General features: G+C 37.8%; 1 protein-coding gene across 5 annotated transcripts in view; it reads left to right on the top strand.

Moving 5' to 3' along the window:
• The window catches only part of LOC122793456 (E3 ubiquitin-protein ligase RNF19A-like), an 862,167-nt gene that overhangs the window by 468,525 nt on the left and 369,576 nt on the right, over positions 1–24,066 (top strand). For all 5 annotated transcript variants that reach the window (XM_044061482.1, XM_044061481.1, XM_044061484.1 and 2 more), the window contains one exon: positions 18,258–19,036. In XM_044061482.1, coding sequence (XP_043917417.1) covers positions 18,546–19,036 — 491 coding nt within the window. In that variant the 5' untranslated portion in view covers positions 18,258–18,545. The remainder of the gene's footprint in view (positions 1–18,257; positions 19,037–24,066) is intronic.

Here is a 24,066-nt window from a genome sequence, read left to right as displayed (position 1 = left end):
GGCAAGGCTCAAAAGACAAACCCACGTCCATAGGTATCACAAGGGATAAGAAACTAAGAATAATGCTACTCAACGCCAGAAGTCTAAACCGCAAGATGCATGCACTTGAAACTCTCCTTAGCATGGAGAACATCGATATCTGTGCAGTAACAGAAACCAGGTTCAAGGCTCCCGAGAGCACCTCAGCACTACCAGGTTATACCTCATACCATGTTTTTCGGCCCCAAAACTTGGACCGAACCACAAAAGGAGGGGGAGTATCAATAGTCGTCAAAGATACCCACACCTCAAGGTTAGTGGCACAGCACGAAGCATCAGAGACTATCCATGTGCAACTAACAGTGGGTAAAACTGCCTTCCAGTTTATAGCCTGCTACAGACCACACTCCCAAACCCAGGAACCCCACTCGGCCTTTCTGAGAACACTGGAAAATATGAAGGTCTCTCCAAACACCATTATATTGGGTGACTTCAACTACCCTAACATAGACTGGGAGCATTACTCTAGCTCCAACACCCTAGCCCGAAGGTTCCTAGAATTTATAAACTCAAATACTATGGAACAACTTGTTGCCACTCCCACAAGAGGGGAAAACATACTGGACCTGATCATCATCAACATGGGGACTCTATGCTCCAGACCAGAAGTGTATCCCTCACTGGTAAGATCAGACCATAAACTAATCTCACTAGATATTCACATCCTGACCCCAGCCCCTGCCCAGAAAACCACAGTGAAAAACTTCTCTAAAGCAAATTTCACACTCCTCAAAACTAAGGTGGAATCCTTCAAAGCCCCGGGCCTGTTGAAAATACAGCCCAGACCGCAGAATCCTTTATAAATGCATTCTATGAACACCTTCAGGAATGCATGGATCATGCAATCCCAAATAAAACCAAGACCCAATCCTCCAAAGTTAGGCGTCCTGTCTGGTGGACCCCAGCCATAAACAAACTGTATAATAGAAGGAGGAAGCTACTACATGACAGAGCAAAATCCCAAAAAGGGAAGGCATCTCTGATCAGTATTAGCAAAAAACTACGGGCACTCATAAAATCGTCTCAGGCCAGCTTCAAGAGAAAGATTGCACAGGACACTAAGGATAATCACAAGGCTTTCTTTAGTTATGTTAAGAACCTGGGTGGGAATTCCCAGATATGTTCAGAATTAGTCCAAAATGACAAAAAATACACCGAACCCACAGACATTGCCAACATCCTAGCTGACAGGTTCAGCACAAACCCCCCCCCCTTCCCCACCAAAAGGGCAAATATCTATCCCAGCAGAGTGCTGCCCCCCTGACATCTCAGATGCTCAGGTAAGATCCACCCGCTCCAAAGCAAAAAACACAGCATCAATGGGACCAGACGGTGTCCTGGTCTGCGTCCTACATGAACTCCAAGAAGAACTAAACCCAAACATAAAACTACTGTTCAATCTCAGCCTTACTACAGGATATGTACCCAAAGAGTGGCGTACAGCAACAGTGGTCCCTCTCCACAAAGGTGGTGCCTCAATGGATCCTGGAAACTATCGCCCCATAAGCCTGACTAGCTTGGTCTGCAAAGCTATGGAAAGGATCATCATGGACCTCATAAATAAAGATATTGGGGACCTACAGACACTGGATCCTACCCAGTTCGGCTTTGTTAAGGGCAGATCCTGCCTCTTAAACCTGGTTGATTTCTTTGAAACAGTCACCAAGGCCATTGGCGAGGGGAAGGTAGTCCACACAGCCTACCTGGACCTTGCAAAAGCCTTTGATACAATACACCACTCGGGCATTATAGATAAGCTCACCAGCTTAAATATAAACCCCTATGTCACTAGATGGGTTGCAAACTGTCTCAAGGACAGAACCCACATGGTTAGAATTGCTGGAGCCATGTCAGACTCCAAACCAGTTACAAGTGGCATCCCACAAGGCTCAGTCCTGGGACCTCTGTTGTTCGGTATATATTTCTCGGAGGTACAAGATAACATGGAAGGACTGTGGTTGACCAAGTTCTCAGATGACTGCAAACTGGGTGCCATAATCGACTCTCCAGCCGACACAAGCATCCTACAAAAGGGCCTCATAGAAACAGACAACTGTTGCCAGAGCCATGGCCCCAAGCTAAATGCCAAAAAGTATATAGTCATCCCCTTTGGCAAAAACAAAGTGTCCACAAATTACCACATAGGTGGTAATCCATTAAGTACGGAAGAAGTAATTAGGGACCTGGGGACCCAAGTTGATAGCAATCTCTCATTTGACAACCACGTGGCCAAAGTGGTTAGAAAAACATTTTATATAGCCCACCTAATCATGAAGGGATTCACATCTAGATCGGGGAGGTCATCATGCCTCTTTACTCATCCCTCATCAGGCCCATAATTGAATACAATGCCCCTTTTGGGATGTACCTTACCAGACACCTGCAGCAACTGGAAAGACCCCAAATGTACCTCACCAAGAGGATCAAAGGGCTCAAACAGATGCCATATGCTGCCCGGTTAAAGAAACTCCAGCTCTACTCAGTGGCATACCGCCTGCTCAGAGGTGATCTGTGCCTGATGTATAAAGCCATGTCCAACCCGGAATTAATAGACATGCTGCACCTCAGAAAATCCAAATCCCATTGAGCTACGCTCCAAGAGACTTGAACCTCAGCACTGAAATAAATAGGACATGCTGGAGGGACAGATTCATAACCCAGAGGTTCCTTTCACTCTGGAATAAAATCCCAGTCCAGGTTAGGCAGAGTCCCTCATTGACTCTCTTCAAGAGGAATCTTGATGAGTGGATGTGAGATAGTAGGTTTTCCCCAGGTATCACTTCTGTGTCACTGTTAGACAGAGGCACAGTATACTAACCTCTAAAAAGGGCATAGCAAAATTCATTTAAAATGGGTGGCGAAAGCCAAACACACTCTGGCTAGGCTTATAAATGCTAGGGCAGATAGTCTAGTATGAACCTATGAACCTATATATATTTACAGTTGATATAAAAAGTGTACATACCCCTGTTAAAATGCCAGGTGTTTGTGATATAAAAAAATGAGACCACAATAAATCATTACAAAACCTTTCCCACCTTTAATGTGACCTAGAACCTGTACAATTCAATTGAAAAACAAATACGTTAGGAGAAAAAATATAAAAATGAAAAAACATACAATAAGCTCATTGCAGAAATGTGCGCACACTTAAACTAATACATTGTTGAATCACCTTTTGCTTTAATTACAACATTCAATCTTCTTGGGTACACACCTGCCATCAATTAAAGAGACTCGGATTAACCTCAAATAAACTTCAGATGCCCTAGTAGGATTTTCCTGACATTTACTCAGTTGTCTGCTACAGCAAAAGCCACGGTTCATAAAGAGCTTACAAAGCATCAAAGGGATCTCATTGTTGAAAGGTATCAGTCAGGAGAAGGGTACAAAAAAATTTCCACAGCGTTGGATATACCATGGAACACAGTGAAGACAGTCATCAAAAAGTGGAGAAAATATGGGACAACAGTGACTTTGCAAAGGAGCTGCAGGAATTTCTGGCAAGTATTGGTTGTGTACTACATGTGATAACAATCTCCCATATTCTCCATATGATTGGCCTATGCGGTAGGGTTGCAAGATGGAAGCCTTTTCTTACAGAGAAAAACATCCGGGCCTGGTTAAAATTTGCAAAACAATACATCAGGTCTCCCAAAAGCATTTGGGAAATGTGTTATGGTCTGAAGAGACCAAGGCTGAAGTATTTGGCCACAATTCCAAAAGGTAGGTTTGGTGCAAAAACAACACTTCACATCACCAAAAGAACATCACCCTCACGGTGAAGTATGGTGGTGGCAGTATCATGCTTTGGCGTTCCTTTCCTTCAGCTGGAACTGGGGCTTTAGTCAAAGTGGATACAATTTTGGGGAATTATGAACAGTTCCAAATACCAGTCACTTTTGACTCAAAACCTTCAGGAATCTGCTATAAAGTTGAAGATGAAGAGGAATTTCACCTTTCAACACGATAATGACCCCAAGCATACATCCAAGTCAACAAAAGAATGGCTTCACCAGAATAAAATTAAAATTTTGGAGTGGCCCAGCCAGAGCCCAGACATAAATCCAATAGAAAATCTGTGGGGTGAACTGAAGAGGGCTGTGCACAAGACTTGCCCTTGCAATCTGACAGATATGGAGCGCTTTTGCAAGGAAGATTGGGCAAATATTGCCAAGTCAAGATGTGCCATGCTGAAAGACTCCTACCCAAGAAGACTGAATGCTGTAATTAAATCAAAAGGTGCTTCAACAAAGTGTTAGTTTAAGGGTGTGCACACTTATGCAACCAGCTTATTGTATTTTTTTATTTTTTTTATATTTTTTCCCTTAACATATTTGTTTGTTTTTCAATTGAATTGTACACGTTGTAAGTCACATCAAAGGTGGGAACATTTTTGAAATGCTTTATTGTGGTCTCATTTTTTTATATCACAAAAACCTGATATTTTAACAGGGGTGTGTACAGTTTTTATATCCACTGTATATATCTCTTGACAGCGTGCTGACATCTACAAAGTTGATGTTTTCTAATCAATGCTGTGATAGTCAACATTTGGGTTATTTGACTATAATAAGTTGACCCAGATAAAAAAAAAGACGTGTCATGTTCTGTTAAGACACAAGTGTGCAAATCAGGACTGCCATTTGAAAAAACAGGGGTAGGCAAGAGTATCTTCTTCCTGAATCATATACAGGAAACATTACCTAATCCAAGGGCACTACACAGTAAGAAACATTTTTCTGAAGTAAAGTGAATGATGTACCTCGTAAGCCTAGCAGTTAGCACAGAAAATGTAGGGCCTGAGCTGCTTCCTGCAGTCAGTGGTATACCGTTTAATTTCTTCAACCTCCATTTGGCTAGTATGACTTTGAGTGAGTTGTTTATTTAGGCAGTGCTCCTGGCAGTGTCGTGTTGCCAGCCCGGTGCCCAACCTTCCACGGAAGGCACACACATGCACGCACTCATGCCTAGTGCCAATTTAGAGTATCCAATCCACCTACAGCATGTCTTTGGGATGTAGGAGGAAACCAGAGCACCTGGAGGAAACCCACCCAACCACAGGGAGGATAGGCAGACTCCACAAAGAAGGCATCCCAGCCGAGGATGGAACCGGAGAACTTCTTGCTGTGAGGCAGCTGTACTGCATAAATAGCTACAAAAAGAAAAGCTTTTGTTTTGTCAAGGAACAATGTGGATGGTGCTATAGTACCAAGGTTAGGAACGGTGTCATAGTCTTTAATAGACACATACCATACAAGTGTGAAGGTGTACCCATTAATGCCTGCAGATATAACCCATTCTGTTCCTTACTATGATGTCATTGAGGGGCATAGCTGTCAACCTCCAATCTGCAGAATCAGGGACAAATCCAGAAATGATCAAAATGTTAGTAATATTAATACAAGAAGCTAACAGAATAAGATAATGTGAATTAATGGGCATTTGCTGAAGTCAAAGAAGTCTATAACTCTGATTATTATAATTATTTATCATGTGCAATCTATTGCTTTCTTCCCTAAATTACCAGTTTTAGGAAGGATTGATAGGGAGAGTGCAAAAACGTTTGACCCAAAATCAGGGGCATCCCTGAAAATTAGGATGAGTTCAGAAACAGAAGAGATAGCAATTTAAGAAAAGTGTTCTACTTTGGCAATTGGAAATTATTCTTCGAAAGCAAAACTGGCAGGGAAGCTGGAGCATGTTGGTACCAAAATAAGGGCTAATATTTGTCATGGGACTGATGACTATCTTTTAGTTAGAAACATAGAATACTTCTTCTTCTGGCTTTTCCTGGTTAGGGGTCGCCACAGTGGATCATCTGTCTGCTCATGATTGGCAGTGGAGTTTTACAGCGTTGAGTTGCCAGCCCGGCACCCAACCTTCCCCAGAAGGCACACACATGCACACACTCACACCTATGGCCAATTTAGAGTGTCCAATCCATCTACTGAATGTCTTTGGGATGTGAGAGGAAACTGGAGCACCCAGAGGAAACCCACGCAACCACAGGGAGGACATGCAAACTCCACATAGAAGACACCCAGCTGAGAATCGAACTGGAGAACCTCTTGCTATGAGGCGGCAACGCTAACCTCTGCACCACTGTGGCTGCCTCAGTTAGAAACATAGAATACTACTACTGCTTAAAAAGCATGCACCAGTTTAGGGTGGTACCAACTCTACACATCTGCACGTGTGGGGTACTGTGATCCATTCTGATGTCTTCTGATGAACTACAACCATTTTTATGCTGTCTGTGCCTGAGGATAGTTTGGGTTATGAATACAGGTCAAAGAGTCATTAGGACTACAGCATACAGGGCATTGTTGAATAGGCACACCTTAGCCACTATGTTAAGAATGTGTCAGAATCTGTGTAAGATGCATGAGTTTGACTCTCCTCCATAGTGTTTCTAATGGTGTGACATTTAGAAAACATCAAATAAAACAGCTAGGCACAGAAACATAGTCAGAGGCATACATAAATAAAAAGCCAGTAAATTTATTGTAGAAATAGGCGAGCATTTTCACACATCATATAGTGCTTCATCAGACCATACAATAGTTTAAAACAATCACATTATATATAAAAAATAGTCCATGAGTAAATTCAAATAAGTCAATAGGAATTCAACAAAAATCAAATATTAAAATCACTTAAAGAGAGCCCTTGCCTTAAGTATGGGTTTGACGGAAACCTTTCCATTCAAACCCGGAAACTTGTCAGCCTGCAATTCTATGATACAGCATAACCCATGGCTCTCAATAAAATTAATAAAATCACCTCTACGTTTTTTTTTTTTTTTTTTTTTTTAGAAAATGAGTTAGATTCAAGTTTTGTTTTGCTTACCCTTCCCAGTATGTCATTCCACTTAGTGAGAACTCATAGGCTGTATGGAAGTCCATGAAAATGTCATCAGCTGGCTTAGGCTTTTGCCATTTGAAAACCATGTATTTGATTTTCTTATTGCTAAAGGACAAACAGGGTGGCACACATGTGCAACTCCTAGTATTGCTACTTCACAGATGCTAATTCTTTGGTTCGGTTCCTGACTGGGGTACCTCCTGTGTAGGCTATGCTTTTCCTTCATGTGTCTACATAGGTTTTCAATGGGTGGTCTTGCTTCCTTCCACATCAATGGTAACAAAAACAGATACCGCTAAAAATCCAAAGATCCATTCGTCAACCCAAAGCCGGTAGCAAATTGTGTGACAATACACGAATGGAATCCACCACGATGGATATAACGACTGCTTAACAAAATTTTAATCACAACACATTTATTGTAATAAAAGAAAGAACAGATGAGTGCTTTCATGTACAAACAAGTACGCTTCTTCAGATCTAACACACTTTGTTTAAAACAACCTTATATACCAAAATTCTTACATTCCAATAAAACAATTATTCAATCATCCAATTAACTACTCTGAATGCATTTTCTTAATAGGCGTTCTTTTTGCAGACTAGTACCTCTACGCCCATATGTAATAAAACACCCTAAATAAATGAACATCCTGTATTATTACTAAATAAAAAAGTATATAACTAGACTTCCAATCTATTATCATGATATATAATAATATTATACTTTTGTCTAAAAACTTAATTTACATATATTAAATAACACAAAAACATATACTAACTATATATATAGAACACAGAAGTGTATAAAAATATATATAAAAATATATATAAAAACAAACAAATATGTTAAATATCCATGTGTATACATACATATATATAGACATATATAAATAAATAAATAAATGAATAAACCATACATATTTATTATAAAATAATTTATTGCTGCGTGCTTCCAATATAGGCTTAATAGATATAAATTGATTAAGGCCAGATGATAAATGTGCTCGCAGCCTAAAAATCCATTGGAGTTCTACCATCTCTAAATAATTCATATTATTACCCCCTCTCTCTTTAGGTCTTAATATTTGTAATACTCTAAATCTAAATTCATGCCCCTCATTCATCTAATATGTCTAGCTGGGGCATTCTGTTGGTTAGACTTTCTGATTTCATATGAATGGTTATATATTCTGTCTTTAAGTCTTCTCGTTGTTAAACCAACATAGAACGCTGTACAATGTAAGCAAGTGGCCAAATAAATAAGGTTAGTGCTGTTGCACAAAGCAAAAAACCGAGGACTGAAAACATAATTCATATCAGGATGTATGAATACTTGTGAATCTGTAATTAATTTGCACATATTACACTTATTACAAGCATATGTGCCTATTCTCTCATCATTTTCTGACCATTCATTTAAAAGTTGTCCATGATCAGCGTACTTGTTTGCACGCGAAAGCGCTCAGCTGTTCTTTCTTTTATTACAATAAAGGTGTTGTGATTAAAATGTTGTTACGCAGTCGTTATATCCATCATGATGGATTCCATTTGTGTTCCTTCCACATCACCAAGATAGGCCATTAGATGAACTGGTGCTGTAAATTGCCTGTAGCTATGCATGGAGTGTGTGACTGATTGTGTGCATGTCAAGCGATGGACCACAGTTCTGTCTAGGGATAATTCTCTGCTTGGGCCCATTCCTTGCCAGACAGGCTTCAGTCTCTCCTCCCCTCCTATCCTGGAATAGAACAAAACAGGTATTGGTGAATGAATGACTTAAGGAAAGAAAAAAGAGAAAAAGAAGGAAGGAAGGACTTCTACACAATCAGGAAACAGAACGGTGTCTTATCTCTCATTTCAGGTAGGCAGGGGCCTAAAGAATCCTGGGCAATAACACCTGTGAAATTTTACTGTACTGCTTGCAAGGAATCACATTTATTAGGCAGGGTATTTGCATTTTGGAATGTAAAGATACTGTAGGAAAGCTGTATGAGGAAATGCCTGTACTCACCACAACAGATGAGAATTGCCCACTGCTTCCACCATGAAATATTGTCTGGAACAAGAGTGTGCAACTAAATTAAAAACAGTAGTGTGCTGTTTGAAAAGCATTAGACTCCAACTAAGAGTACTGATGCTTTTGTTAGCTTGGTATGTGGTATATGCCGGAAGGAAAGTTCATTATTCTGGCAAAAAGTCTGACTGTTGGACAAAATGCCATATAACAGAACAATTCCAGTTAGAAGTTACAGCTATTCAGGCTGTATTTTCAGACGACCTGCAGAGAGAGAGAGAGAGAATTTGATGAGTGAGACAATGTGCAGCTGAAAAGAAAGCAGACATTAGAATTACTCAGCTGAGGACCCTCAACAGGTGTGCTTCACACCTTTACAGTGAACTAGTACCATTCAGGCAGTGGAAGAGGTCTAGGTGAGTTAAGAACTGATTCAAACTAGGTTAAAAATAATAATAAATGAGCTCTAGTTTGCACAGAAACTGGAAAAAAATGTTAGCAGGCAAAATGTAATCAGAGCTGTGATTCTATCAGATATAATTATACATGCTTTTTCACTCTTTTCCACAGAAAATGTCAAGTTGTGAATGTCACTGATTAACAAAACTCCATGGAAACTGACTCTTGAATCTCAGATGTCTGACAAGTTTTATTTAACGCGATGCACTGTAAGAAACAGCTGTTTATTAGAACATGCTGAAAAAAAAAGTTAAAATAAATCACACTTCACACAACCTGATGTCATAGTGATTCTTTCTATTTGTGCTGCTATAACTGAATAAAAAGATAAACAATCAAATATTAATAGAAAAACTGAAAAATCTATAACCTCATTAAGTGCAGTAATCATACATACAGTTTAAAATGTGTACTTTTTCATCCTTGCAGTGGTTTACAGTGAAACATAATAGTCTACGCCTTCAATGTTTATAAAATTTCATACTCTTTTTGACATTATATAATCTGCATATTAACCAGGTTAATACCCAGATAATGCATGAGATCATGACAAGACAGGGATAATTTGAAATTCTGCTGTAGGAAAATTGTTAAGGCTTGGAGTCCAAAACAGGTGCTATGACAGAAATTTACATTCTGATTACAGATGATAATAGTTTGCTCTGCATGGCCTTGCCTTGTCTTCCACTGCCTTCATTTATTACGCTTTTCTAGCCTCTGTATGTAGCTTCTGGTACAAATTGTGTACACTTTTAATCCCTGCATCATTAATTATTTATTTGTTTGTTTGTTTTCATTTTCTGAGGTAGAGCACTGATCTCCATGGTTTATTTTCAGACTCAGCCCAAGAGTGTGGTGTCTGGTTAAGTGACACACAATATTTGCCACAGTACTCCACAAAAGGTTTGCCAACCTTGTCTAAAGAGAATCATTATTTATTTGTTTGTTTAATGTAAGTCGAATGTGAACACAGTCTTCAATCACAACCTGCCACAGTAATTGCAGAACAGTAATAACCAGCAGAACAAAGAATATTAATGTCTGGTTTTAAGACATCAGCACATTCCAATACTGAAATTATAGCATGTTTGGGAGTGTCACTGCCAAAGCAACATATCTACCAAAGCTATACAGACTGACTTACCTATCCAAACCACAGCCAACTTATCTACCCAAGCCATGCAGAGTGACTTACCTATCCAAATCACAGCCAACTTATCTACCCAAGCCATGCAGATTTATTACCTATCCAAACCATAGCCAACTTATCTACCCAAGCTATGCAGACTGACTTACCTTTCCAAACCACAGCCAACATATCTACCCAAGCTATGCAGACTGACTTACCTGTCCAAACTACAGCCAGTATATCTACCCAAGCCATGCAGACTGACTTGACCATCTAAACCACAGCCAACCTATCTACCCAAGCCATGCAGACTGATGTACCTATCCAAATAACTGCCAACTTATCTACCCAAGCCATGCAGACTGACTTACCTATCCAAACCACAGCCAACATATCTACCCAAGCTATGCAGACTGACTTAGCTGTCCAGACCACAGAGCACTACTGGGGTCCATAGGTTGCTAGAAGTATTTGTTAGTGAATTATCTGAAAAGGTGGGCTTTTTAATCTAGATGTAACCATCTCATGTTTTGAAGAGATTCTGATTTCAAGATGAAGGGCATTCCAGCAGTGGGGAACATATCTAGATAGTACTATATTGCTTCCTTGTAATGCATATGAAGGTAGGGCAAGAACATATAGTGAGGAAGCAGGGGGTCTTAGATAATTAATGGTGGGCTTCAACTTCATTGAATAGGTTAAGGGTGGTCAATGTACTTCATACACTACCCTATGAATAAGCAAACACTTCAGCTCCTTAGGTCACAGCCAGTTGGGTTTCTTGATAAAGGGTAGAACATGGTCTACCTGCTATTGTAATACTCTCCTTTTTAGGTGTATTGACAATAAACCTGTAGATCTTGCTCATTCCTTCCTGTATTCATTGACACTTGACACTTGATGGTGTATTTCGAGGTAATGGCAGAAAGTGAAGTCCTAATGTAGGCAATAGCACATCTATACTAAAAGTCACTTCTGCTGCCTTCATTAGTAGGTGGTAGTGTAGCTAGGGCATTATCCTTCATAGGCCTATCAAACCTGCCATCCTAGAGAAAGTGTATAACTGTTCTTTAGAGTCTTACATAGTGTTCTGTACTGTGATCCTCTTTTGTCCAGTGCTGAATTTATGGAGACATTGGAATAACCCCCTATAATAATCAATACATTGTCGTTATTGAATGCTTGCAATTGTGAGAAAAATTCTGCAAAGAAAATAGAAGTATCAATATATGGGCCATAAACATACCTCTCAACTCTCCAAATTTTGGCCTCATATTTTCAGTCTGTTCCTCATATAAATTGTGTTTTATGGCAAATCAGTGAGGATTAAATTCACTATGTAATAGGCACCAGTGCCATAAGCTGCATGACCTATCTCTCAAGAATCACATTATGATGAAGTCCTGATTTTTTTGGTGGAAGTGCTTAACTCTAATAAAGTTTTTTATTTATTTCACTAAATTGCGGAAATCTTGAGAGTTGAATCATGTGGCTTGTGGCACTGGTGTATTTCATTATGGTTCTTAGTTTCTTAGTACTGGAAGCTCCATTGTGTTTGTGTTTAATTGGTGTATCATGAAAAACTCATTGCTCCAAGGGTTAAGTCCAGCTGTGTGAATTCTGCATGTTGAGAGTTGGAATGTTGAATACTGGCATTACCAACTGTCCAAACTTGCCCCACTTCCTGACCCATGTTAGGTCTTGTTCCTGGGTCTGGAACAGTAGGAAATTTCAGCATTCTGTTTTATGTTCATGCATGTTGGTATTTGGCATGCTGACTTTCGTGGAAAGGTTGCAGTGATACGTACACTCAACCTTTCGAGAGGTGAGATTTTAATAGTAAATCATTTAATTCACTAAATAATGACAGACATTTGAGTTTCAGGCTTGATATCCTTTAAGAATGTATGGTAACACCAAACCTTTCATTCTAACAACTTTCTAAGTGTATAAGAGCAATATTTAAAATCTGTCCATATTTTGGGGCTTTTATCTCCCCATTATTTTTGGCTTTGTTCAGATTTCTTGTGCCAAGAGGCTGAGAGGTATGGCCATAAATTATTGCAAGGACTAAGGGCATGGCCTTATATTTAGCTCTGAGTGTGATCCACCTGCTTTACTTATCCTGTGAAGAGTTTAATGCATTCTATTCTGATTACTACCAAGCAAAATGTCAACCCCACACTTGTATAAGTTGTAGCACAACTGCTAAATACATACTTGGCATATAACTGTTTTGCACATCTAAGCTGCTTCTTAGTGACTTTTGTTTCCTGTATCATAAACACAAGATGCTGTTTAGCTTCCCAAATTCTGTGCACTGCATTGTATTTGTTTTTTTCAGTAAAGACTAATGGCATTGGAAGAAAAGATGACTTTACTAAACATTAGCACACAATACTAATAAACTTAGAATTCAAAACATAGACAATTAGTCACTAATTATTCAGTAACTATTTGGCTACCTAGCTAACACTAGGCACAGATGCAATTTGACACTAATAATAGAAGTGCAAAGATGCTAAAAGCAGGCTACAGCAGTAAGTGGGTAAATGTCCATACACCAAGTGCAAATGGGCACCAAATAATATATTGTAGTACTACATCAGGGAAAACCCCCCCAAAAAAAACAGGCGCAAGATATCCCCGAGTCCTAGAATGAGCAGCGAATAAGTCAGCATTCACGTTTTAACCATTTATCATTTGGGCTGCTGTTGCTTTGCACTTTGCTCAATATCCACCTTATAAGTGGTCTCTTTAAAACAGAAGCATGGGCTTCGGTTTACCCTGCAGATTTGTGTTTTTCAGTGGTGTTCTCATTATGGACAACTAAGTAATGTCCAGCTCTAAAGTTCTGCTAAAAGCTGGATCGTTTGTTAGCTTCCACTGTAACTATTTGACAAGTCACCTCTTTTTCTGTCATTGGTCAGGGCTATCACTAACCTGCTGTGTGTGGGTACGAGTCAGTGTGTTAGGCTACACTGCAAACAACATATACAGTGCTTGAATCACTGCAAATTTACCAGGAGCTGTAGAGAGGTTTACTCTGTTGTGTGACTGTTCCTCCTTTTATGGGGAAATATTCTGGATCTGCTGGCCAGCGCTAGGATTATTTGTCTCATTAACAGTCAATCTGTCTTGCAGAAAGAACCTAGCCCTATCTGGTGTGTTGAACAAATATTTCTATTGCAACCGTTTAATTTGTAAAGTGATTGGGAATTTGAATGCAGTTAGAAGGGAATTTCTGCAGCATAAATATCTCACTTGGCAAAATATACATCTTGAATCCTTACCTCACCAGAGTAGTCTTGGTATAAACAAACATGATTTAGTAGCAGAAATAATTGTCTGTTGGACTAAGTCTGACATGTATTTTATCAGCATAATTTTAAACCTTTAAGGATCAACTATCTGGCAGGCATCTTCAGCTTAGGAGGCAGTTTGAGGAACAAGTGTGCCTGTTTAATTATAATGGAATGTGGTATGTGAACTGCATTACATAAAGATTATTGTAGGAACACCACTGCATTACCACTTTCTGTGCCTTCTTTCAGTCTAACTAGTCTTAGATTGCTTATCATACCTCTCAACCTCTTACAGCAAGAAATCTGGACAAAGTCATAAGTAATGGTGGAGCACAGGCCCCAAAATGGGGTAATTTGTTAAATATTGCTCTTAAAGCATAGAAAGTTGATAGAATAACAAGTTTTGCATTAGCATGAAATTTCTGAAGCATATGTAGTCTGAAACTCAAATGTCCGCCATTATTTTCTGACTTCAATCCTCAATGATGCGCCAGAAAACCAAAACTTTTTTGAGGAACAGATCAAAAATATGAGGCAAAAATCTGGGTGTTCTGGGACAATCTAGACAGTTGAGAGATATGTTGCTCTTAAGTTCTGTATTCCCAGGGTTACTGGTCTTATGAAAGAGTTGCCAAAGAGATGAATGATGTTTAGTCAAAACATCCAGGCATGCTGGTGCTGAGACAAATTTGCTACTGCCGTTGCATCCACTTCAGAAATGTTCTACCTGATGATTTGGATATCTAAAGTATGCCATTCTGCAATTGCTTGTAGTTCTGCAGTGTCATACAATACTTAATTCAAGTAGGGACATTAGCTTATTGCGTTTATCATCATAAGCCATTATCTGCACAGAGTCACACAGGCCACCCTCATAGCAATCTGAGCCAGACCGTCTCACATATAAATCTACTCAATCCATCATCTTTTGTCAGTTTTTCAAACCCCAAGAAATACAGTATGACAGGTCAAACACAGTGGTATTTTTATGTACATATGATTATTTTAGGTAGTATTAGTAAAAGTAAAAGCATCCTGGAATGCGAATCGACAAATTACACTGCCATTCCTTTCAGGTAAGCTCCACCCTTCTGCTTTAATTTGTATTGTTTTTTGTCTTGTTTTCTATGTTTCCTTGTATTTTCTAACTGATAAATGTTTGTCAGTTAATGCAGAGGCTGTGAACTATTAGCAAGCTACTTCTTGTAACCCGGGCTTTGATTTCCACAGCCTCTGTTTGCCTGCTGTCTGACTTTGCACAAGTAACTTACACAGGCAGTGCTTCCAGGTTGTCCCTGAAAAGGCTTACCTGGGTACTAGTTAAGCAAATTAAATGGTTGCTTCATACTTGCTCCCTCCTCACCTGGGGAAAATCAAAGATTTTTGTTTTGCTTCATTGGCAGACTTGATTCACAGAAAAACATACTGCTTCTGTTGTAGTGGTTTTGAAGGGTTGCCATTGTTTGTTACAGCCCCATTATGCTCTTCAGCTAAAGATTTTATGGTTCCCTATTACATCCTCGAAGACGCACTTACCCGAATACGTAAACGCCTACACGTCTTCATCGAACTGCGTAAACATTGATCTTCCTGAAGCGCGAAATCTGAAACGTTGAATCGTCATGGTTGGCTCTTCCATGGTATAGCTATGTAAGGTAAGTGTGCGATAGTTACGGACCTTAGGGTTAGGGTGCGGGTTAAGGTAAGTGCATAGATGGTGGTATATGCAAGATTTAGTGTAGGGTTAGAAGTAGGGTTTGGTTTAGGGTTAGAAGTAGGGGTTTGGTTAGTGTATGTATGTGTTTATTTAGTTTGTTTGGGTAGGTAGTATGTAGCAGGCGGTGGGGTGGGACAACTGTGACGGTTCGAGCTTTTGAATTTCGCGGTTTAGGGCATTCGGTGTATTCCCAGTTCACGGAATATGTCTCGGTGTTTTTGAATTCAGTTATTAGGGCTTTCGAGCTTTCAATATAGACCCAATTGTATGAATCACTACCCCATTATATTAAGGTGTACCCACCTGAAGTGCAGAACCATAGCAATTTTGATGGTGAACCATCTTAAAGAGCTAGTGTGAGTGTGGATAATTAGCACAATACTTTTCAGAAGAGGAGTACTTTTCATTCCATGCTCTATTATATGATAGTATTCCTAAAGTTCAGGCTATTTCACTAAGGATGCAATTATTTATGAAAGATCAAAATCAGGGATGGTCAAAACAGAAAAATCTCATATATTTATTTAGGAAGGGAAAAGGGTGGGGAAGAACTTCCTTCTGGTAAAGCTATTGGGTGACCTAGATGGATTTCAAGTGACCTTTCATTTGTAATTCTTATTTTGATATTTTAATATCTGATTGCAGGACTGACCAATTTAGAAATATAGATCACAAGAAAGCCACTGCACTGATATTCCTGTATGATGTGGCAAATGAACAGCCATAGCATGTTGATAAATTGATAAACATGGAGGTGTACATTTTGTCAGATTACTGTGTGCTGCAGCCATCACCATATAGGGCATGTCTATAGCAATTCCTCTTATTATTACATTTGTAATATTTTGTGAGTGAAGGTCATTCTTTCTGTTTTGTGAAAAAATATGAAGTTTTGCATAAAATATGTAAGATGGTTATATCACTGACTGAGAGGTATGGTGCTCTTCTGGAGGTGAAGCAGTCTGGATTCTACACCATATCTAGACTGGTTCTGGCAAGGATAAAGAAGATTAAAGCACCAGTAGAGACTTTCTTTTTCCTTTGGAGAAGGAAATAGCTTGAGCCTGGTGCTGACTGTTCTTACTTGAGATCAAATGATTAGCTGTGGGCTGCCAGCTTCTAAACTGGGGATGAAAGTGATGGCAACCATCTGAGATTTAAGTGAATGTATGCACACAATCTAAGCACATCTAGACATAGTATTACCCTTACCAGGGAATGAAAAAGACCTGGGCAACTAATTTGATAATAACTACTCAACTTCCTGCATTTTGGAACCTGTGTAAGTCTGGGTAGGACTTGCCACCAAGCACTGCTGCCCGATAAAGCATGATGTGATCATGAAGGATAAGGTCAATCAGAGGAATTTTGCCCAAATAATGAGGGAAAGAGTTGGACTCATCAAGGTGGCATAGTGATTAGTAGGTAGGTGTTTCTCAATAGGCCTCAATGAATAAGGCCTTGAGCTGTACATACTAAGGAGGAATGTCAATAGGTAGGTGAGTGGCAACCAGTTATGATGCTGCTTGATCAGCTCAGTGCTAAATGGTTTGAAAAGAAGGCCAGTCTTGATGGTAGGAAGAGGAATCTCGTTTAAATACTGGCAGAATTTGTTATAATAGATGACCAACATATACAAGGTTTGGCTCCATTTATCCTGGCTATGAGCACTGTTTAAGCAGAACAAGACTGTGAATAAAGATGCATGAAATAGCAGCTCCACATCTCCACCTCCTTCCTGTGTTTATTAAACTTTTTTTTCCTGAATGTACTCTTAGGGCAACTACTCCAATTAATTAATTTGCACAATCATAGTTTAATGTTGCAAATCTTTTCTAATTCCCTTGGCAATAAAATGTTGTCTTTGTTTACATAGCAAGAAGACCATAAGTAAAGAAAGACTAAATAGCAATTCCACTGTCAGTGTATTTATTAGTGTTTGACTGTGAATGCTAATTAACATTTTGCATAAAGGGTCCTAAATGACTGCTACTGTAATCCATTAAGTAAAATGTATCAGACCACCTTAATCTTTGACTAGTGCTGAAAAAGCATTTTTCAAATTAGCCCCAACATACTGTAATAAATTCCTCAAAACGTTCACATGTACATATATTCATAAAGGCCTTAAGATGCACACGAAGAAGAAATTGAAATGCCAGTGCTTTTTTTCATGAGCCAGAAGCAAGTAAATTTCATCCAGTGATACATTGCAATTGTTGATCTGAATGATAGTATAACGTTCTGTGAATATTCATGTTGTGTCGTCTATACATTATCCCTCTGTGCAAACAAAGTGTAGATTATTAATGAAAGTCCAATCATTATTTTAATACTATTAAAGGCAGACAGGATAACAAATCCCAAATCAGTAAGGCAGTTTTTTTTTTCACAGGAGCCTGAGTAAAATGTTGCATTACTTTGGTCTACAGTATAAAATATTTCCTTTGTTGAATGAGATACCTTGTTTACATGTTGTGTTTGTCACTGATTTGCTGTTTCCTTGTATATGCTGCGTTATCCTGATTCATTTCTTTAAAGTCAATGGCTGATTTAGATAAACTGTATCAGAATTTAAAAAAATAAATGAACAGTATGTGAAAGAAACACTAAATATTCACAATTTTTGACAATGAGCAATCACTAGAGATTTATACATAGTACTAGTCTACTGATATGCAAAGAAGACTGTCTCCAAAAGTAACGACATCTTTTAATTTCCAGAGTTGTGACATGATCTGAAGAGTCCTACACTGTGTCCATGAAGAAGAGCTTCTAATGCTACATTAGAATAAGCTTGTTATTTGTCAGTCTCATTCATGATCAACAGTGGATGCCTGATGCTTCAATCTGGATGAGATGAAATGGAGGAACAAGCCAAGTCCATAACTACTTTTTCGCATTACTTATACAGTGACAGTTATGTAAGCAGATAGCTGTATTTCATGGGATAGTTACACAGTTGTTCTTCATCGTGCACCACTAGCTCAGTGGTTTCTCTTGTCTGTTGTCATGAAGAGGCCAAAGCAGCGTCCACAGTTCAGCTTCCTGAGTTTCTTTGGCCAGAAGTCCAGCACCAAACCAAGGGGTGAGACCCTAGCTGCTGTGGAGAGGACAGTCAACAAAAGCCAGGAGGAGCTTAAAGTGACTCTGACTCCTACTGCTGGGGCAGTAATAACCACAATGTCATCCAGCAATGAGCAGCTCTTGGACACTATGGAATGCCCGCTGTGCCTTCTCAACCAGCCGTGGTGCCAGTTTCCTGAGGTTTCCTCCTGCTCTCATCGTTCATGCTTGGATTGCTTGCAGCAGTACCTCAGGATTGAGATTATGGAGAGTAGGGTTTGCATTTCTTGTCCACAGTGCCCAGAACTGTTCCACCCTTCTGATATCCAGATGCTGTTAGGAGACAAAGCACTGATGGAGAAGTATGAGGAGTATCTGTTACGGAGGTTTCTGGTGTCTGATCCAGACACTCGCTGGTGCCCCTCTCCTGACTGCAGGTAATGAGCTCTTCTATGCTGAGTGTCCAGTTTTCATGCACTATTTTCAAATGGTATAGTTGCATTTGTAAGCAAATGATATTGTGGCAGTAGAAGAAGGTGCATCATTAATGGATATTTTCAATTAAAGCAGAATTATGTGTCCTTATAATTTTTTGTCATTAAGTGCTGGATGCACACCATAAGCCTATGATGAATCTTCTAGCCTCAGCTGTATTAAACAGATAATTAGACATCATTCAGAATCCCTGTTATTTCTGTTTAGACATTCTGCCTATGCTGGACGTATGTGATGGGTAAGGTGGTGCTCAGAGCACTTGTACTAGATACAGAGAAAGGACTCCAATAAGCTTTGGTGCTGCTTTTAGATATGAACTCCTCTTGACATGATCAGCAAGTCTGCCCCATGTTCTGTCAATGCTGTGGTCTCCAGCAGATTTTCCTGTGAATAGGTTTATTAGCTATTGTCAAAACAGCTATCAATATTCCTCCAGAATTTTAATAATAGTCTAGGCCAGGATGGAAATCACTTTCATGTTTGATATTGGAGTACTCCATGTTTTATAACAGGCAGACTGCTGATCCCTTCACCACAGTTCTCACATTGCTGTTGACCCGACTCCACATCTTAATAAATCAGTGAAATTTGATACTAGAGATAGCATGGTACTCTTTAGGTCCTGTAATACCCAAATGCATTCCCTTGCTGGATGTGGAATAACACACTCAGCAATATGTGTCTAGCCATAAGTGAAAGCTGCAGTTTTTTTGTAAAATGTATTAGTGCTTTTGAATTGGTTTTAAACTGGCATGTACAGCAGACCTCTGTTTCCCTCAGCTTGCCACTTCCTTTCAAAAGCTATTGCAAAAAAGGACTGCAACTTCCTACACAGTGGAGTGACCGTGCAATGTGGATTTATACTTCTTAGCCTGCAGAGATCAAAAATCTAGATAAAGGCTCTTGAAAAGTAGGCACGTTTGGCCCAAAATCTAAACAAATAATTAACATGACATTTGCATTACTGATACAAAATATAACCAGAATAGTCATGCTGTAGAAGCAGAATCTAGCACAAGTGTAGTATTAATGTGTTTCATAGGAGCCAGAGCTTACCCAGACAAAAAGTGGGTATAAGGCAGAGAAACAATCCTGGATGGGATGCCAGTCTATTCCAAAATGCAGATAACACATGCAGTTACATACTGCTTGTGCTCATATGGACAATTTAAAGGATCATCAATTCATATTGCATGTCTTTTGGTAGTGAGAGAAAACTGAAGCATTGGTGAAGACCCACTCTTTTCCACCTTGCTGTCAGTTTCCTTCTTCCAAATTTTCTTTCCATTTTCATATTCACCAAATATTATACTCATCGTGTTTATTATTTTTTATTAAAATATATCCCATTTATTTTTGCCTCACCAAATCCTTTACTTTTAGTTATGTTTAATTGCAATACTATTTTGTTTAATAATATCTCAGGTTTTACTATTACTTCATTTATCCATACCTTATTTCTTGCTACAGTAACCAAGTCATCTGCATATGACATGCATACTGGCACTTTATTCCCACTGTCCAACACCCCTGCTGTATTTTTTATTTATCTTTGCTTTATACTTAATATTCATTACCAAAACAGGCACATGCTTAGAGGGCAACCTTGCTTTACTCACCTTACTATTTTTACTTTTTTATACCAAGCCACCCATTTATCACCACCCTTACCACAGAATGCACATAGTATGTCTTTGTAAATTTCACTGTTATTTCACTACACCATATCCTTCAAGTATTTTTCCACATTGCCTCATGACTAATCCTATCAAAAGCTTTTGCAACATCCCATGTTGCTATTTTTGCTTCTTCGTTTCCTTCTAGTATCACATGTTCAATGTTTTTTAACCATTATTGACATGTCTTTTACTTCTCTACCTTTAACACCAAAAACACCATAATCTAATTCCTGGTCCAGCACCTTCTGCATTCTTTTTTGCAATCTTCTCATAACTATTTTGTAATATGTGTTTTCTAAGGTTATTGGCTCAATCCTTTTAAAATGTTCTGGCATATTTTTACCATATGAATTTTATCACCCCATCACAGATTTATTATTCTTTTATCACCTCTCTTAACCATACATTTAGTATATCGCAAAATAACTATTATTTCACCTTTACTCATACCTTTATAACATTATATATATCTTAGTCAATTTGGACCTGGTGCAGATTTTTCTTTCATTATTTCCTGTAATTCTTTTACCCTTGTTTCTTTTTTTAATTCTTTTATTTCTTTTTTAATTATTTATTTTACCTCCTCTGTTATTGTCAAAAGTTTCAGTATTTTGTTTAGTACATCTTCCTTTTTATAAATCTCATAAAATTCTCAACTGTCTTCATAATTTCTTCTTGGCCATATAATAACTTATTTTGCATCATAAACTGCATCCATTTTTCTTCTTTTACTTTAACCTGTTTCTTTATCCATGGATAAATTTGTTCTTTTGTTTCCTTTATATAATATCAAAACATTAATAACATTTTCCCCTATTTTTTCATATAGTTTTCTCTCTAAATCATTTAGCTTTTTATTTCAACTAAACTTTGAGCTCATTTAAAATTTCTGCATATTTTTCTTATTCTCTTTTCTGTGTTTTCTTTCAATGTTTGAATACATATTTTTATAACTACTTTGATATACAACCCAGCAATAAGTCCAGTCTACATAATATTTTGTTATGGTCATATGTGCATACCAACTTCTTGTTTTCATATTTTAATTCATTAAAGTTTGTATAGTAACCTTTTTATTTATTTACTTATTCTATAACATCTTCATTATCACCCACTAAAACCCATATTGTTTTATGGTCAGTAAATTCTGCAGTCTTCACGCCTCCCATTATTTTTATATATATATATATATATATATATATATATATATATATATATACCTCCCTTCATTCATTCATTTACTATTAAAAACTCTTTTTCATCTTTATTCATTTTCTTATTATACTCACAACTTATACCATCCAATCCTAGTGCTAATTCATTCTTACTTTCTTTTATCACCTTCTTTCACCTAATTCTTCTATCATTATACCATTTTAAAAAAATCTTTACTTTTTCAGATAATTTTTCACTTTCTAGTTTTCCTCCCCATCCATTTCCTCTTTTTTCATAAATTTTCACTAAAAAATTCTCTACCACTTTCATAATATCTTCTTGTTTGTATTTTATGTCACCTTTGCTGTCCAAGATAGCAGCCATCTTTCCTTCTCTCAATGTTATTTTTTCCTAAACAGTGGAAATTTCCTCTTTTTTTCCTTCCAAAAAAATCTTTGGCAATGTAACATCATTTTTACATTTTCTCTATTCTTTTCATACATCACTTTTTATGTTTCCCTGATTTTATTACTTCCTTGTGCTATCTCTTTTTCATAATTGCATAAAATGTGTCATCTTATTTCTTTTCTGTATTCTTCTTTCCACATCTAAGTATATTTTTATACTTCTGCTTATACTTTACACTGTGTCTGATTTTTTTAAAAAATGGTCTCAGTGTCATGTGGTCTTTCCTCTTATCATTTCTTCTTCCTTTTTAAACTCTGCAGTTAATCTCATTACTCTTTCCCCTCTTTTATTATTTGACTGTCTTCCCCTATGCTAGCCCATACTGGTCTTTGATATAACAATTCTGCCATTTGTACTCCTGTTATTTCTTTTGTGTCTTTAGAGTAGGATATATAATCAATTTCAGGCTTAAAATGTCCCTTTTATATTCCCATTCTCTATTATTTCCTACTTTTAAATCTCCGTATTTTATTCCCTTAACATGTTATTATCCTTGATAGTTTCCCTTTCATTTCCTTGGTTTACAGTTAAAATCTCCTACCATCACTATTAACACATTGTTTTTAGTTTATTGAAACAAATATTTTCTCTCTTTTGTATAGTATATGCATAAATAACTACTAAGCTTATAAATATTTGTTTCATTCTAGATCACATATCACTACCCTTTCTGGTACTCTCATTGTTACATATAAAATTCTTGTTTCTTCATTGTTATACTAATTTCTATTACAGAACATGTTTCATTTCCCACCAACCAAACAGCACCCCTCCCCATAATGCCTGCATTCTTTTCCTTCCTCCTTCTTCTTTGTTACATTTGATATCTAGCAAGCAAAAATAATTTTCATATTTTTTTATATTTTTACACCATTCCACCACCATCAAACATCTTAAAGTGTTTTGAATTCTATTCACATTGAATGCTTAAATTCCTGTGTCAGGATTTTCCTTTTATGTGTTTTTTACTTTCAGATCTTATGTTTCTTTTCCATCTAAGTCTCATGTCTCCAATTCCCTCTCCTCTTCTTCTTTACTTTCTAAAATTGTAAGTCTTTTGTTTTCTTGTATACTAATAATTTTACACTGAACTGTTATTTCTACTCTACCTCTTCATTGTTTAACCTTTCTTTAGTATCCTTTTCCCCCATACCACCTTTGCTTTCAGCACCTTATGTAGTAATATTTTCTATGTTTGTCCTTCTTCATAGTTTTCCTCTTCACCTACTCTTTTGTTTTTCTAACACGGGATAGTTAAACCAGAAGAATCCAAATTCTTTACATTTTCTACAAAAAAAAGTTACAGTTTTTACTGTATGTCCCATTCCACCACATTTGGTCACATCTTTATTAATTACAGTCTTGCAATAAATGATTTCATCCCCACAGAAATAACATGCTTTTCCAGTACCTAATAAATCCTCTCTTCCCTTCATAATTATAGTATTTACACTATATTGAATTTTCCCATCCTTAACATTTGTTATTGCCCACACTTCCCATCCCCAAATTCCATCCATTTCTTTTATCTCATTTTTTTAACTTCACGTAATTTACTACATAGTGAAAGAAAAACAGATTTAACTCTTACTCATCCATATTTGAAGTCCTAATTTACACATTTATTTTCTTTTTAGTTGTAGTCCCAAACTCTGAAATAAATAGCCTTT

This window comes from Protopterus annectens, chromosome 2.part0, assembly GCF_019279795.1.
Source record: "Protopterus annectens isolate FY-2018-M chromosome 2.part0, PAN1.0, whole genome shotgun sequence".
NCBI classification, from domain to species: domain Eukaryota; kingdom Metazoa; phylum Chordata; order Ceratodontiformes; family Protopteridae; genus Protopterus; species Protopterus annectens.
The sequence above is the reverse complement of the archived record's forward strand: the minus strand, read 5'-3'. Positions and strand labels throughout refer to the sequence as shown.